This window comes from Neovison vison, chromosome 13 (genome assembly GCF_020171115.1).
Source record: "Neovison vison isolate M4711 chromosome 13, ASM_NN_V1, whole genome shotgun sequence".
Taxonomy (NCBI): Eukaryota; Metazoa; Chordata; class Mammalia; order Carnivora; family Mustelidae; genus Neogale; species Neogale vison.
Window position 1 is genome coordinate 12669008 of NC_058103.1, and position 17151 is coordinate 12686158.

A 17151-nucleotide genomic window follows, 5' to 3' on the forward strand; every position below is an offset into this window, starting at 1 on the left:
TCGTGAAATCCACTTAGGGAGCTGCATTCAGTGTGCTTCTTTAATGAAGGGGATGAACACGGAATACAGCCGAGTGGAAGGGTGTGAGTGTGAGTGTGTGTGTATGTGCATACAGCTGAGTGGAAGGGTATGTGTGTGAGTGAGTGTGTGAGTGTGGCTGGGCTGCATTACATTGTAAAATGTATTTCCTACTGGGCTCATGGTTTCAAAGGTTTGAAAACCACCACGGTCCTTAATGCTTCTAAGGAGTACAGCGGAGCCTTGGGCAGAGAGTCAGATTAAGGTTGATTTAGGCTTTTAGGGAATCAGGAAGAGTGGTAAGAAAACTCTGAGAAGAGGTTCCTGTTGGAGACTGGGGCTGAGACTGAGCAGGCAAGGACCCCAGCAAGTACATGCACCTCAGAAGCAGCCCTTCTCAAAACCCGCGTCTCACGGAGGTGTGCGAGAGGGCGCACGGTGGCGTAGACGTTGGAAACACCAGGAGTCCTGCCTGAGACACATAGACAAGGTCCCGAGACAGTGACGCCCTCCACTGTGCTTATTCTCCCACCAACACAAGCCCGTTTCCCAAATCAAGACCCAGCCTCTGGCCCTGTGCTGTGCAGAGCGGAGCCACAAGTCGTCCGTGGCTACGGGGACTAGTCCGAAGTGAGAAGTGCTGTACGTGTACAGTACGCACCAAATTTAGATGCATGTACATCATCTCCTTGTTGAGTTTTTACATTGATTTTCTTGCTTACATGTTCAAATGACAGCATCTTAGATATATTAGACTAAATAAAATAGTAAATTTCACCGTTCCCTTTGACTTTTTTCATGTGGCTGCTAGCTCGCGTTGTCTCTAGTGGACAGCACTGTTAGGACTCTCCTTCCTCTGTCTCTGAAGTGTTTCATAATCAGCTTTAACCCTTCCTTGAAATGTAGCAACCCTTCCTTTCCCACCTGCTGCTCAAGCTTTGAAATTCCTTTACGCAAGGAAGTGTTTTTTTTTGCTTAGTACAAATGCCTTAGTAAGGCATTTGAGTTAATGCCTTAGTGGGCATAGGGTTTTCTCAGTAATTTGTCTTTCAGTGAAGTTAATAATAGACTGAACATTCCTTGGTTATTTCAGTGAAGAGAATGGAGAGTGGGTTTCACATTTCCTAAGGTTTCGGGGGTCGGGACAGTAGCACCAGAAAAGGGGCTAAAGCAACAGAAGGACATTTGGGCCTGACATCAGTTTCACTCAGGCTGCTCCCGGGGGCCATCCATGCTTTCCCTGCTGTGGGAGATTTTTGGCTTGGGGTAGTCGGGGGTGGGGGCAGTGAGGGGAGTCTGATTTCAGATTATGCTTTGTTCCCTGGTGATTTGATAATTGCAAAATTTCTAGAATTGGGTTTTTGTTTTCTCCTTCTGAGCTAAATTTGGCTCTCATTTTGGATTTTGAAATTTATCCCCCCCTTCATTTTTTGACTATTAAGATCCCAGACAAACTCAGTACCTTTTTAGATCCCCAGTCATGCTACTGAGGGAAGGGTGCGTAGAGCTGACTGCTTGCTGCTTCTGAGGCCTGGTCTTGGGGTTCTGCTGCCTCGCCCTGCCGGCCTGGCAGCCTTCCCTGCTCAGGCCTCAGGCCTGACTCTGCTCCTACCGGCTCCCTCCACTCACTGGGATGACTGGGTCTCACTGTTTTTTCAAGACTCCGTAGGTGAGACTGAGCAAGGGAAAATACACCAGTGTAATACACTCCTGGGGTTCTGGTTTTTGAAAGGATAGTAATGATTAAGACAGTTTGAAACAAAGGGTGAAGTATTTGATCCACTTTCACTGTTAATGAGAAGCAGTGTGGTTCCACTCACAAGAACAACAATATTAATTTTTCTTCTTTCTGTGCCCTCACTAGGAGCTGCTCAGAAACCTACCGTATGCCAGTGATGGAATACAAGATGAATGAAGGGGTTTCCTACGAATTCAAGTTTCCCTTTCGAAATAATAACAAATGGCAGAGGAATGCCAACAAGGGGACTCATTCACCTCAAGTCCCCTCCCAGGTGCAGAGTCCCATGACCTCGAGGCTGAACACTGGGAAAGGAGATGGAAAGATGCCTCCTCCGGAAAGAGCTGCCAACATCCCTCGAAGCATCTCCAGTGATGGGCGCCCACTGGAGCGGCGGTGAGTGTGCCTCCAAACGCTCGCTCTGCATCTCAGCCTCAGAGATGCAGAGCATCAGACCCACAAGCACTAACTGTAGGTCTTCTCATATTGTACTAGAAATCCAAAATTGTGGGGCACCTGTGGCTCAGTCAGTTAAACATCCAGCTCTTGATTTTGGCTCAGCTCACCATCTCAGGGTTGTGAGATCAATCCCCACATTGGTTTCACACTGGGCATGGAGCCTGCTTAAGATCTCCCTCTCCCTCTCTCCCCTTCCTCCTCTCTAAAAAGAAGGAGGAAAAAAGAAATCAGGAATTAAAATAGAAACAGGTGTGTGCCCTGGTGGCTTTCAAAGCATGGTGGTGTTCTAAAGCCGTAAGGATGAGTGTCCAGCAAAGCATTCAGCTCTGAGCAGTGAATCTGTGCTTTGTGCTCTCACTTCCATGTGACAGCAGCAGAAACGGTCACTGCACACTTAGTGGCAACAGGGGTTAGAAGTTGGCAGACTCCTTGAGGGGACGTTGGCCATATTATCATCTTTCACAGTCTTCGTCTTTTGGGGAGAAGCGATATGATAGTAGCAAAAGACTGCAGGTTTTTGATTGTCTGTGTGTCACTTTGTTAATAAAGATTGTAAAAATTTTAAACAATAGCACTGTAAATGACCTATGCCAACAAGGGAGACAGTTGAATTTAGTAAGCTGGTAGTCACCCGCTAGAAGCCAACTTCTCTCTGTGCACTTTCCTTTCTGCATCACTTCTGCTTGTCTTGATCACGTCTCAGAATGTTTTTGTGGCCCCCATGCTGGAGAGGGGTCAGGAATCCCCGGAGCTGGGGAGAGTTCTCTGTTTCAAGAGCTGTGCGGGGCAGAAGGAAGGTGGGAGCCAAAATCTGAGTCTAGGCCAATGGAGCAGCAGAAACAGGGTGCCCCCAGCTTTGCTTAAGTAGCCATTGATTGGTTCAGACTGGGAGCAGAAAGCTGGAGGCTTTAAAAACCACACTGTGACATTTCTTACCTTAGTCTAACTATTGTACCTTTATGCGTTTTGTGCGCTATTGCATAAAACATTGTCACTTAACTAGCTCAGAAATATTTGAGTATCGTGTAGAAATAATTTATAGACAACAACGACAAAAAACTAGCTGTCTTTCTAAACTTCCTCACTTAATCCTGGAGATCTGCTTACAGAGCTTCACCAGTCACCACAATAAAAGATGCCTCCCAAAGTGGCTACTTTCCCATCTGGACTCCTCTTGTTTTCATCATTTTCGAGGAGGAAAATATCCAAGAGATCTCTGAATAAACTCTTTGTTCTCCACATTCCAGACTTGGCTCTCCCTGAGGTGTGTGTGAGCTGGAATTCATGATTTGGCCCACATTTTGAAAGATGAACTGCAGGAACTGATTGTTTGGAGAAGGACCTTCTCAATGCTATTTTCTTTCTCTTTCAAGACAATCATGAGACTTTTACAAGTTAAATTGTTTTGTGTGGTTTTCTTTATACAGTATTCCATATAATAACAGAGCAGGATATATTTTGATTCCATGCTGAATTTAGTTTCTGCAACAGAAACTGAAGCCTGTTGCTGAACATCCTGACTTCAAAAGTGGAAATATTTTTTGTAGCTAATTGTCACCTTATGATGCAGGCAGATTTCAGTGCTAGAGAATGCATCAGCTCCCTTATTTCCAGAGGGAGCTCTCTGGGTTCGCGAGGAGATTACTGAGGGCACTTGTGTCTGCCCTTCTTCTTGACCACTCCCTGTCCCCCACTCCTGGGGGAAGGGGAATCCGAGCGCGGTCCCTGAAGACCATCAGAGTAGCCCTGGGGCCCTCCACGCTTTACAGATGAAAGTGGCAGGAGCGAGGTTGCCAGTGGTTTTCAGAGAACTTGAACCTCCACTCAATGAAAACTTCTTAGTTTCAGGTATCTTCAGAACACTGGACTGATATCTTGTATCTTAACAAGGAGGGTTTATATGTGACCTGTGAAGTCTCAGGTGTACATATGCAGGATATTCGGATTATCTGACTCCCCTTCCTTTTGAAATATATGGTGGTTTGATAGTCGTCTTCTGTGGAGTCTTAAGAGTTCACTTTCCTATCCCGTCATCGCTCATTTTCAGTAATACATTATTTCTTTTTGTAAGTTTTAACTTGGAGTCACAAGTAGAAGGTGCTCTCTAAGAACCTTTGTTTTGCTACTGTTTCAAGGATAATCCGATAGAGAACAGACATGACATTCATCAGGAATATTTCCTGAGTCCTCCATGAATCCCCAGATTTGTAAATTTACCTGGAAGTATCATTTTCTTCTTGAAGTGTAGTAAAATGTTACCGGAAGGCATCCCCTCATGGTGTTACTGAGAACGGAACACATTCCTGAAATGGGGAAGGCGGGCTCCTGGCTGCCGGATTTTCCTCATCTGTTCAGCCTTCCCCTTCCTGCCCGTCCTGCCCTGGGCATCTTTTGCATCTGTACCTGGGCAGTCTGTAAAGCATGACTCCTTTCAGATGAGTTGCAAGTGGTCAAAATAAATGCCAGTCTCTGCCATACCTTGAATCTTGCCGTATTGATCACGGCGTGAGCCTAATACTGAGAACAAAGTACTGCCTTTATGTAATTTTCATTCCATTTATTTTCCTCCCCAACACGAGGCAAGTCCTACTGAACTCTCGAGAAACCAGCTGTATTTAAGCTGAAGCCAATAGCCCTCTCATGTGTGCCCTGCCCACATTCGCTACTCAGATCTGCCTGCTTCATTCACTGTGGCGGGTTCCAGACTGGTTCACTTTCGATGAAAACACCAATTACTGCCTGTAGAAGCCTAGTTTTCATTGCATTTTTATGTAAGATCCCAGACTTCAAGGTCATTAGGAAGAAATTTTTTTTAATACTTGTGGAACAGATTTTTCCTTTTTCCTTTAATACCAAGGGCATGATTTTTATAACATACCAAAATGTGTTGGTGTTTAAAGTTCCTAATAAGAATTATTTCACTGAATTGTGAATACATTGTTGAGAGAAGCTGATGCAGTACAAGCAGAGGGTTCATTTGCCATCCAAATAGACTCAAGTCTGATTCTGTTTGGCTTAAATATGTGAGCTTTATGCGCTCCAGGTGGCCTTTTGAGTACAGGATTTTATAGTATTTGTGGGAGTAGTATTTATTAATAGAATTAATATTTACTCAACAAAAATAGGTAATATGACTCAAAAATATCACTATTTTGGCCTCAGATTTATCTAGAGTGTAAGGGTAGAATTGGAACTGAAATATCTACCGTAGCGCATTGAACTTACTGCATTACTGTGCTTAAACCTAGTGTGGGACCAGTCATAAAGCCCTGATGCGTGTTAATGTATTTCAGGAGCTTTGCCAAACAACAGGCATCTTAGCATAAGGAATTTTCCTTTCTCTTTTTTTTTTTTTAGTTGAAGCATCACCAGCCTTTATGCAAATATTTGGTGTTGGAACTTAACCAGCTTTGGTACTTTTAAGTCGTGCCTGGATGCCACTGTTCCCTGCATCCCCTGCTTTTAGCTCTGAGCAGCTGGGGGGAGTCCTTCCCCACTTGGGAGGTTAAGGCTGGCTGCGTGGAGCCTCCGTGCCCCTTCAGCAGACACCAGCCCCCACAAAGGGCATGATGGTCATGTGCCTGCTCAGTCTGTGTCCTTAAGGAGATGCTGAGTTTATTTCAGCAGTCCCACACCAGTCTTCACTGGCATTTTCTGCTTTGACATAAGGCAAGCGCCCATTTGATCCCCCAGCGGTGGTTAGACGGTTTAGGACTTGCATGTTCCAAGTGCCGTCTCCCTGGATCGTAGTTGTTTGTCTTGAGTTGAGGACCTTGAAACCCTAGAACTTGAGAGTGTCACTGTCGCTCCATCTACATCCCTGCCCTCTGTGTTTCTAGCGCTCTGGCCCCCGGATGCGGCAGTCTTCAGTTCATCCGACACCATTCGCTGCTCCCGCTTTCAGACTCCTTTTCTCTGTCTTCCAAAACTTTGCCCCTGGTTTTTTTGTTTGTTTATTTTGTTTCTTTTTTGTTGTTGTTTGTTTGTTTTGGTTTTTTTTTTGGTCAGCTCTTTGCACCTGTCTCATTGCTCCCCCAAACTGTGTGTCCTCCAAGACTCTTTCTCCCGTGGCATGCAGTGCCTCACGGCGGGCTCATTTACCTCCACCGCATCCCCAGCGTGCGGGCAGTTCCTCAGTGGTGTAGCTGTGCCTTGACCTCCTTTTCACTGTTCATATCCATTTGCTTGAGGATGAGCTGAGTCTGCCCTTGAAGGTCACGCCAGTGTCTCCTCACAAGCCCGGGAGGCCTGCAGCCAAGGCCTGTAGCCGCGCCCCTGCTCGTCCATTCCGTCCTCTTTCTCACATGTCACCAGGCACGGTGAATGGCTGTGCCAGGGCCACAGGTAGCCAGGACAGGGCTAGGATTCCTAATCGCCTTCCTCTCCACCCTGTGCCCCATCCCACGCCCAGCCAGGTAGGAGTCCCAAACTTCTCTGAGCTCTTGGTTTTCAGGCTTTCCCAGCATCGTCACAGGGCTGTCAGGTCACACCAGGACTGTTCTGGCCCAGACCACGTTGCAGACTTGGGGGGCGCGCAGGCTGGTAGACGTGGAGGCGCCCCTCATCGCAGCCTTCTGCCAGCCGTCAGCGCGAGTCCGTCGGCCTGGGAGCCCTGGCTCAGCTGGCTTGCACCTTCCACCCGCCACCCCAGGCTCTGGGCTGTGAAGGACTCCGTGGCCGGGTTTTCTCTCCTTGAGGCCTTGATGTGAGTGGCCCTGCTCGGACTGCCCTTGCGCTCCGTTTCTCAGCTTAACAACTGGTCCTTCACAGAACCGGTTCCAGCGGACCCTTGAACAACATGGGTTCGGACTGCATGTGTCCACTTGCGTGTGGGTTTTTTTTCACAGCGCAGTGCTGTGAATGTATTTTCTTTACTAACATTTCCTTTCTCTGCTTACTTTACTGCAAGAATATCGTATATATATGTTATATATACAACATAGAACACATGTGTTATTCAGCTGTTGCCAGTAAGGCTCTGGGTCACGAGGCAGCTCTTAGTAAAGTTTTGGGGGTGCCTAAAGTTATACATGGATTTTCACGTGCTTTAGGGGTTGGCACCTCTAATGCTCACATTGTTCAAGGGTCAGCTGTAAATTTCATTGTAGTCTTACTTGGGGATATTGCCAGTTTTAGCCTGTCTTATTCATCATTATATCCCAAGGATTAATTATAAATTCTGGCATTGTCATGGGCCCGCAATCAATTTTTTTAAAACTTTATTTAGTAATTAAACTAATAAAAGAACTTAAATAGTAGAAACAGAAGTAAATCAATTCAGGAGAAGGTACATTTTTTTACTTTTACATTTTTTGTCATTTTTTTGCTCTTCTTTATTGTGGTGTAATATATATGACCTGAAATGTACCACTTTGGCAGTTTTTACGTGTAGAGTCCTGTGGCTCTGGGAGCATTCACTGTTGTGCCAGCCTCCCATTGTCCCATCTCCAGAACCTCTTCAACCTGGCAGAACGGAGACTGTCCCCATTAAACAGTCATTTCCCATCCCTCCCTGTACCCCTCCCCACCCTTAGTGACCACCATTCTATTTTCTGTCTCTGTGACTTCTGTTTCTTATATAAATGAAATTATAAAATACTCATCCTTTCAGGACTGGTTGTTTCACTGTAACATAGTGTCTTCGAGGTTCACCTGTGTGGGGATTCTGACCTGTGTTAGTTCAGGCTGCTGTAGCAAAACTCCATTGGCCAGGTGACTTAAATAGCAGACATTAATTTCTCGAGGCTCTGGGGGCTGGGAATGCCAAGGTCAGGTGCCCGCAGCTGCAGTTTTTGATGAGGACCCTCTTCCCAGCTGTGGACAGCAGCCTTCCCACCATACCCTCACACGGCAGAGAAGGAAGCTTCGGTTTCTCTTTTTCTCCTTACAAGGGTACTGATACCATTGCGGGGGCTACGCTTTCATGACCTTGTCTATGACCAGTCACCACCTCCCCAAAGGCTCCCTTCCTAATATCATTACAATGGGCGTTAGGGCTTCAGCCCATGCATTTGGTAGGGGTTGGCAGGCGGGGGACACATATTCAGTCCATGACACTTCCTTCTGAACCTGAATAATTTTCCTTTCCGTGTAGATACCACATTCTGTTTATCCATTCATCCTTCAGTGGGCACTTGGCAGATCAGTTCATTTTTATAAAAATTAAAAGATCAGTAGAACTGAAGCATTCAGTAGTCTGACAAAGCTATAGAATTAAAGCTAGATTTAGGTAGAATTCCTTGATTTTTGTTGGCTTAATTTTAAATATTCCTATTTTAAAAGTATATTGCGAGTAAAGCTGTCTCAGACTGACTCAGAGTGAAGTGTGAGTTGTTCTTGATTGAATTTCCTATGAAGCTTTCCGTTTAGCGGAAACCGGATTATAGTATTGTATTTATGGCCAAGAGGAGGAAAAGCAGGGGACCATATTTGATGTAAACTCATTGGGCTCTTTTTTTTTTTTTTTCAAGATTTTATTTATTTATTTGACAGACAACAAGTAGGCAGAGAGGCAGGCAGAGAGAGGAAGGGAAGCAGGCTCCCTGCTGAGCAGAGAGCCCGATGCGGGACTCGATCCCAGGACCCTGAGATCATGACCTGAGCCGAAGGCAGAGGCTTTAACCTACTGAGCCACCCGCGCTCTTATGCTCTGGGCTCTTAATGCTCCTTTTCCCCCAACTCTGCACAGGAACTGGCATCCTGTGGCATCCACACTGGGATTAGGGTCAGGTGGGATGCAGGCTCCCACGTTCAGATTATAGTGCAGTGATGCTTCCTGTTTAAGTGTTCAGGAAACGGGCACAGTGCTGGAGTTCCGCATACCCCCGTTCCCTTTCCTTTGTGTACTCCAGACGGACCCAGGGAATGAGACCAGAGTGCCCCAGCGTGGCCCCCAGCCCAGGCTCTCCAAGTGCTTGGAAGTAGCTGTCATGCGCTCAGCCCAGACACATGTCCCCACCGGGCTTCCCCCAACATGTCGACCAGTGTTGCAGCGTGAGCCACTGGAAAACTCCCACGTGTTCCAGGAGTGCAGAGGCCTTGGTTCACATGTGAGTGCTGGGAGTGATAGGACAGTGGGAGCTTCCCTGCCCACCCCTGTCCTTCAGGGCACCACGCATCAAATGGGCACCAGCCCCACGCCCCGGAGCTGATGCAAAGATTGACCGAGGCGGTATGGTTACGAATAGGTATGGTTTAGAACAGGCCTGCCACATAGGGAGGCTCAGAAAATGGTGGTTGCTGTTTGTCACTGTTATCCTTTTTTTCGCAGCTTTTCCAGACAGAGCTTCGTTGGGGGTGGGTGGTGTTGAGCCGGGGGCGGAGCAGATCATGTTCTGCTGGAGCACTTTGGGCTGTGGTGACTCGGCCAGCCTGGGCCAGTGAATCCGTCTGCCGCTTAATCCAGGCTAGGCGTGTGGTAGGTCAGTGTGTTTTCACAGGCATGTTGTACTGTCTTCAGTGACCATGTCACGGGTCACTTCGGTGAGACAGAGGATGAGTTCAGGAGGCCTGCTGTGCTGAGAGCAGTCCCGATGAGCTGTGCATGTGCAGGAAGTGTAGGACATTCTGGCAAACCCATCCATGCAAATTAGAATGACCTTCTAATGAAGGTCATCCTTTCAGGACTGGTTGTTTCACTGTAACATAGTGTCTTCGAGGTTCACCTGTGTGGGGATTCTGACCTGTGTTAGTTCAGGCCGCTGTAGCAAAACTCCATTGGCCAGGTGACTTAAATAGCAGACATTGATTTCTCGAGGCTCTGGGGGCCTCGAGCAGTTGTGTTCTGGGAAGAGCCATAAGGGGGCATGTGACCATGATGCTCTGTGTGTCACAAAGGAACTATACTCCTGTGAGTGCCCAGCAGCAGGGTCTTACCCTCCGACCCAGCCCTGGGAGGCTGCTACCATAGGACTGCCTGAGGAGTCCTGGCCTGGCCATACCCTATGGGAGGCTCTACAGAGGCCCACGATGGCCCTGAGGCTACCTCAGCCCCTATGTGTGCGCGCGTGCGTGCATACACACACACAACATGGGGAGGCCTTTCTAGAAGTCATAGCTAACATATATCTTGCTGTCACCCTCCTCCCCGTGGAGAAGTTAGGCCTTTGCCTGATGAAGGCGCATCAGCTACATGAATACATTTCTTAAGAATTTAAATAACTCACGGGGGGAAAAAGTACATTCTGCTGCCTTATATTTGAAACCACTGACATTTATCTTTAAGATCTGTTGATTGCACAGTGTATATATACACACACACACACACACATATATATACTTGTAGAAATTAGTTATAATGAAGACAAATGAGCCACCAAACCCACTGCCACAATCATCTGTGTGAGATTTTCCCCTAAGCCTTTTTTGTTCAGGGTCCTGGATAGTGAATGGTCCAAGGTCAGCTTCCGCTTGTGAGAGTCACCCAGTATGGTTTTAGAGTGGCCGTTTGGGATCTGCCTGTCGTTAAAGTACTTGCTGAGAAAAGTGGATTTAATTTCCTTTTTATTTACAGGACCAGTTGCTATGTATCATTAGATGGGGAGAGGGTCCTTAGGGCTGCTCTCTCACTCGAGAGTGTGTGTTTCTGCATGTTGGGTGTATTTGGGCTGAGTGCTGGGTGCTCGGCGGTGGCCGTACCGCATGCAAGAGGGCTCGTGGGACCCTGCTTCGGGCCATGTAAAGACGGCCCTGGGCCACTGGCTCTGGAGCTGCAGGCTCATTTTAAGGAGCACAGTGCAAACACATAAGGAGGGTTGATAGGGAAGGGGCTCACTCCTGTACCTGTGGCCTGCTTCCGGGTCTGTGCTGGAGTTCACTGGCCCCTACAGTCCCCACTCTGGAGAGACTCTGAGCCCAGCCAAGTGAAACAGCCTGGAGTGTCCCAATCTGTCACTTTTCGTCTGACTCTCTCAGCTTCCCATTATATTTTTTAAAAGGACAGATGATCATAGTGTATGAAATACGCCGAAATAAAAGTAGGGGTGTAGAGATGAAGATGGAGTGCAGCCTGGAACCATGGCCGGCAGCAAGTGGTTCAGACTTGGGTACTAGTAGGGTCCGGTGGGAAAGGAAAGTGGCTTGTGGGGTGTGGTTTTCTCTCCCAGCTTAGGGCAGCTGTGAGGAGAGGACTGGGGGTCTCGGAGACCCCTGAGGGGGCTGCCAGTGCGCAGCCGCTCTGAGCGGAGGCCAGCATGGCGTGCCGTCGTTCAGCTTCTGCTTCCCTTATTCTTGTTTGTAAACTGGGACAGGGAAGGCTCTTACTTCGTCTAGTTTTTTAGTCTTTAAAATTCTAGCATGTCAAATCCAAACAAAAAAATCTCTTAGCTTCTCCCAGAAGGATTTGGTTGTGACTTCTTTCCATGAAGGATTGTGGGTATTGGTGGAGGGTAGGACTAACCGAAGAAGCTAGTGTTTGTGGTGGGCTAACGGATCCTCACCTGTCTGTATCTCCCTCAGATTTGACTGTTTAAGGTCAGCTCCGGCCATACCAGTGCTTTGCCCCAGAAGCTTCTGTGCATCCCTGTTACCTGACAGAGAAGGGTTGTGCTTCCTTGGCCCACCACAGGGGGCCGACCCTGCGAGACCCACGCATCCTCCCCGTCACAGCCCCTGCCCGTCTTCCGCAAGGATAGAGCTCTCACCTCACTCATGGCGGCCGCACACACCCGCGCTCCCCTGTGTCCCAACTCCTGACTTCCGTGGAACTCCTTGGCTTCCTACAAGACCTATTCCAGATACATTTCTTCATAAAGCTTCCCTTCTCCTAGTTTTCGAAGTAGGAGTTGACTTCTAACCTGCCTGGGCCCTCTGACACCCTATGTGTTCCGCTCTCATGCCATTTACATTTTATTTCTGTTTCATGTAAAAACTCTAAGTCGGTAGTATTGAGTTCATCCTCTGTGCCAGGCTCTATTCACAGTCCCCTGTGTGAGTTTTCTCAGTTCACCCAACAGCCCAGGACCTTGGTTGCCGTTCCCCTCTTTCTCCAAACACGGATGCCCAGGGATTGAGAGATGAGATAATTAGCATAGAGTGCTAGCAGGCTGGCAGTGGAGCTGGGGTTAGCATCAAAGCCATCGGCCGCCATAGCCTCCAGCACCATGCGACAGGAGCGAAATCTAGCACCGTACATAGACCAGAGCTCAAGACAGATGAGCTTGTCAGATGAGTACATGCATGTTTGTGTGTTGGGGGCCCCATTGCATGCACTGCAGTCTGGGCCAGCTTCACAGAGCAGCCTCTGCAGGTGCGCAGAGCCCCACGCTCGTAAGGCTCTGTGCTGGATTCTGTGCTCTGCTGTCCCTGTCTTGACAGTTTACAGGACTGTTCAACAAAGGGGACTCTTTGTTTTCATTTTGCAACTGAGTCCCATGAATTATGTGGCTGGTCTTGCAAGCAATCCATTTTTATTTTCTGTTCTTTCGAGTCACCCTTAGATAGAAAATTGACTTTTGTCAAGAGGCCCCCATGATGGGCGCCAGGCTGGGAACTTCTAACAGCGTGCCAGCAGCTGCGACGTGATGATTCATTTATCTCAGTGTGATGGATTGCTGTATTTTCCTAATTGTGTAAAGGAGTTATCCCTTGTTGTAGAGTGACCTTGTCGCAGGAGGCTCATCAGAACAGGATTTTCATGATCCATTCTGAATAGCTGATATGAACTGCTTGTTCAGAAAGCTGGGGGCTAGCTCTGGTTCACAAAGAACACGGTAGGAAGAGATGAAATGACAGAGGGACAAGTGGCTTGAATTAGAATAGCTTGTTCAAACTTTGATCTGGAGATAGCACCCAAATTATATTATATTGAATCATTTGTGAGAATTTTTTGTTTTTTTTTTTTTACAAAATTCTGGAAGAATCCTGGTTGATCTACATTTCTGAAGACAGATTTTAACTTGGTCCTGTTCTCTGGGTGAATAGCATTTTAATTGCTAAGTTGTGGTAAAGTGCTGTGCTTAATTATGAACTCAAGTATCTAATTTGTCATTCATTGGTGCTATTTGAAACCCTCTCTCTTGTTTTTACCATCATTCCACTGTTTGCACTTTGGTTACAGAGGGCCTCGTCTCCTTGGACACATCTAGGCAGTGCTGTCACTTTGGAGTACAAAGCAGGACAGAGAGGCATAATTAAATCTATATGTAACTACTCAGGAAAATGTTTTATCATTAGCCACTCGGATACTAAGAATTCTTTATCCACAAGTTGATAAATTATAATCAGTCATGATCTGAAGAGATCAATTTAATGAGACTCTATTAATGTTAATACTGTGTGTATAGACCTGTGAGTTGATTTATGGGAAGGGCATGATGGAGTGCAAGAGTTTTATTTTATTAGAAATCTGAGTTTTGTGGGTAAGTCTCTTCTCCCTTTGCCCTGGTGTAGGAATGTTTCTGGAAAATGAGGGACTGATTCTGATCTTGGACCATCTTTCCTTAATGTCCATTCCATTCAATTCTGTTTCCATTGCAGTGAAATGCATTGCATATAAATGAAAAGCTGGTCTTAAGTAGAATCTTGTGGACTCTGGAGGTATTGTCTAGCTGGCTGACGATCATGACTTTTTCAGTCGCTGCATTTTTCATGGGATCAGAAAGCCCTGGTATTTTGTTTCTGCAGAGGGAAGTCATAGGGACCTCCAGAGAACATTTAATTTCAGTTGCTTTAAAAACATTTAGTTATTTCTTGGCTAAATTAAAAAAAAAAAAAAGTTGGGAAAAGAATCTACCAAAATTAACACTAAAAGGTTTAGACATTTCCTCACAGTGACCGGAACATTCCTGGAAATTCTTACATTCCACAGAATTAAAAAGTCTCACAGCAGCTGAAAGATGTTTTAGTGTGAGTCCTCTAAACCTATTTGGCATTAATGTCCAGAAGTCAGAGGCTTGTTGAGACTAAGATAGTAGAAAGATCTCAGTTTCTCTCAAAAGAGAAGAGAAGCCCTAATCTTACACTGACTTTTCAGTGGTGCTTTCAAATGCAGGGGATGGTGGGGGTGGAGAGAGCCAAAAGGTCAGCGTGCTGGCTTCCTCTGTGAGCCAGTTTGGGGGTCCCCCTTTTCCAAGTGGTGGGACAGCACGTGGCCCAGCTTGAGTCACAACCAGCCCCAGGCGCTCTCTGGCAGAAGTGGACTGCCCAGCAGGCAGCACCCCCCCAGTCACTGAACGAGGGCTGTTCTCAAACAGTAATTGTGATGGTATTCATTTCGGACTGTTAGAAAAGAATAGTAAGTCATCAGAATAAGAGCTAATTCTGAAAATTCCTTTGCCCACCATACATACGCATCTAGCGTCATAAAAACATTTGGATGGCATTCCATCGGTTTCTGTTTGTGTTCTATGTGTGTGAACAGACAGAAAACAAAGCCACTATTGAGTTATATAAATGCAGAAGAGGGATGGGAGTGAATGCTGGCCTTCTGGAAATGCTATTTTTTCACTTTGGGATAACTCCAGTAACCAAGTAGAATTTTCTGATACATTTGCCAAATAAAAGAGCTGAGGTTGAGAACTAGCATGAGATATGTTAAATTAATGTATGTTTTGGAGAGCAGAGTAAGCAGAGCAAGCTCTAAATACAAATGTAAAAGTCACATCTGACTTTTCCTACGGAGTCCGTTGTCACTTCCTTTCAGAAACACAAACATCTGAATATTTACTGTAGTTTAATTCACCGGCATGACTGGTTCAGCCTGAAGAGAGTTGGAGGGTCACAGGTCCCCCAGATGTTGCAGCGGCCCTGACCAGGTGACCATGCTCACACTGTGTCTCCTTTGTTTTCATCTTTCTGTAATGCCTCCTCCTCTATGCGGCAAAACACAAAGTACCCACAAACACAGCTCCATCTGAAGTCTGTCTGTGGTACAAGCCTATAAAAGCCAAATTTTTTTTTTTTAAAGATTTTATTTATTTATTTGAGAGAGAGAGACAGTGAGAGAGAGCATGAGCGAGGAGAAGGTCAGAGAGCGAAGCAGACTCCCCATGGAGCTGGGAGCCTGATGTGGGACTCGATCCCGGGACTCCAGGATCACGCCCTGAGCCGAAGGCAGTCGTCCAACCAACTGAGCCACCCAGGCGTCCCTAAAAGCCAAATTCTTAAGGCAGAAAGCAGTATGGTACCTTGTGCCCTTGGGATCCACACTGCTCCTTAAACCCTACCCAGTCCTCTTTGAAACTTCCTTCTCCTGTTCCTCCTCCGCTCCAGCCCCTTTCTGATTATTTCAGAGTAAATAGTGAGAAATCTGGGATATGTCTTAATGGAAAAGAATAAAGGGAGGTCAGTTTTATGGTACCCAGCTAAGTGTCTTGATCTCTCTTTATCAAAACATGTTACCCAAAGTAGGCATGAGCCAGTGTTCCAGGGCCCTGCTAGTCCCTGACCCCACTGAGGCTGCCCCACACCTACCCTCTGCCGAGCCGGTATCCTCCCGAGAGCAGCAGCCATGGAACTAGTCTTTCTGTGAGTCTGCGTAGCAAGAACAAGATCGGTGATAATAACCAGGGGAGCTTAGGAACTCTGCCTCTTTTCCCAGCTTCTCATCCCATTCCCCCAAGACCTGGCATCCTTGGTGTCCTTATTCGCCGCACTGGGCAATGTGTAGAGGATCCATCGTCAGGAAGTTCTCTTGCCACTGCACGTCAGAGCGAGGATATGCTCAAGAGTGTCTGGGGTCATTCCACCATCCCTTTTTCTCACATTTAAGGAGGAACGTTAACTTTGAAGCTATTCTAATTGCTTTTTAGTAATTAGTAATCATAGTCGCCAATTTGGACATTTTATTATTAGTGACTGACTGTTTTCCAGCTGATGTAGACCCACCATGGCTGTGAACCCCTGGCTGGGGCTTCTGAGGTCACTAGGGGCCCTGATCCTGAACCCGCCTTCTGTTCTTCATTTTCTGCACTGCCGATAGTGGCCTCCTTCATTCAGCACACGTGTTTGAAGCAACCAGAAATGTAAAGGGAAATAAAGCTCAGAGCTTCCCCTTAAGGAGCGAGTCTGGTCGGGAAGATAGACATAAGACTAACCTTTCTGATGGATATGCGACAGTGGCACAGAAAGCAGACGGTGGGGGCCCTCCAGGAAGTTCTGATTAGGCATTCGTGGACCTGATGTTGTAATTAGGTTTCAGAGAAAAAGGATTTTATGTCAGAAAGGGAGACGAGAGGCAGAGAGGACGAGATGAGTAAAAGTATGCACGTGGTAGCTGTGTCTGAGAACAGGGGCACCCCGAACATGTCCAGGATGTAGGGTGCGCGGAGGCGGCAAAGAGCACAGAAAGAAGGAAGGGCTTAGACAGGATGGTCCAAGGCCTGGAAGAAGGGGCTGGGGATTTGGTCCTCTACTCTGAAGGCAACGGGAAGGCGTGCAGAGCATATAGTGCTAGTCCCATGGCTCGGCCTGGTGGAGGTGGGAGGAGTGGGGTGCACAGGGCCTAGAAGTCAGAAGACCAGTTAGAACGGAGCCGTGCTGCTCCAGGCCAGAGGGAGGACAGTCAGCAGGCTGAGGACCAGTCACCGCCTTAGTCTTCGCGTTGTCAGGACCAGCCCCCAGGCTGCCTGACACACCGTACTCATTAAAAGTTGAACTTAGACCAGTTGATGTGGAAGATGAAGAAAGGGGGAGGGGAAGAGGACAGTTTCAAGGTGTTTAGCTCGAGATAACAAATGCAGGAGGGACAGGTTTGGGGGAATGGCAAAACCTTGGGTTGGATGAGGTTTAATTCGAGCTGCGGGTCAGGGTGTTGGGTAGGGACCTCCAGGAGACAGTGGGAGAGGCTGGGCTTGTCACGGAGCAGCGAAATCTGGATTCTCAAGTCTTTGGAACAGATGGATTCGGGAGTCATGCTCTCAGCATCCATCCCTGTTCTTGTTCTGTTAGAAAAGCCTCTCGTGATTCTGTTATCCCTTGTGTCACCTTCCGACACCCGA

At 47.1% G+C, this 17151-nt stretch overlaps 1 protein-coding gene across 15 annotated transcripts in view; it reads left to right on the forward strand.

Moving 5' to 3' along the window:
- SIPA1L1 (signal induced proliferation associated 1 like 1) overlaps window positions 1-17151 on the forward strand; it is a 368863-nt gene that overhangs the window by 300871 nt on the left and 50841 nt on the right. For all 15 annotated transcript variants that reach the window (XM_044230270.1, XM_044230260.1, XM_044230258.1 and 12 more), the window contains one exon: window positions 1883-2152. In XM_044230270.1, the coding sequence (XP_044086205.1) occupies window positions 1883-2152 (270 nt within the window). The remainder of the gene's footprint in view (window positions 1-1882; window positions 2153-17151) is intronic.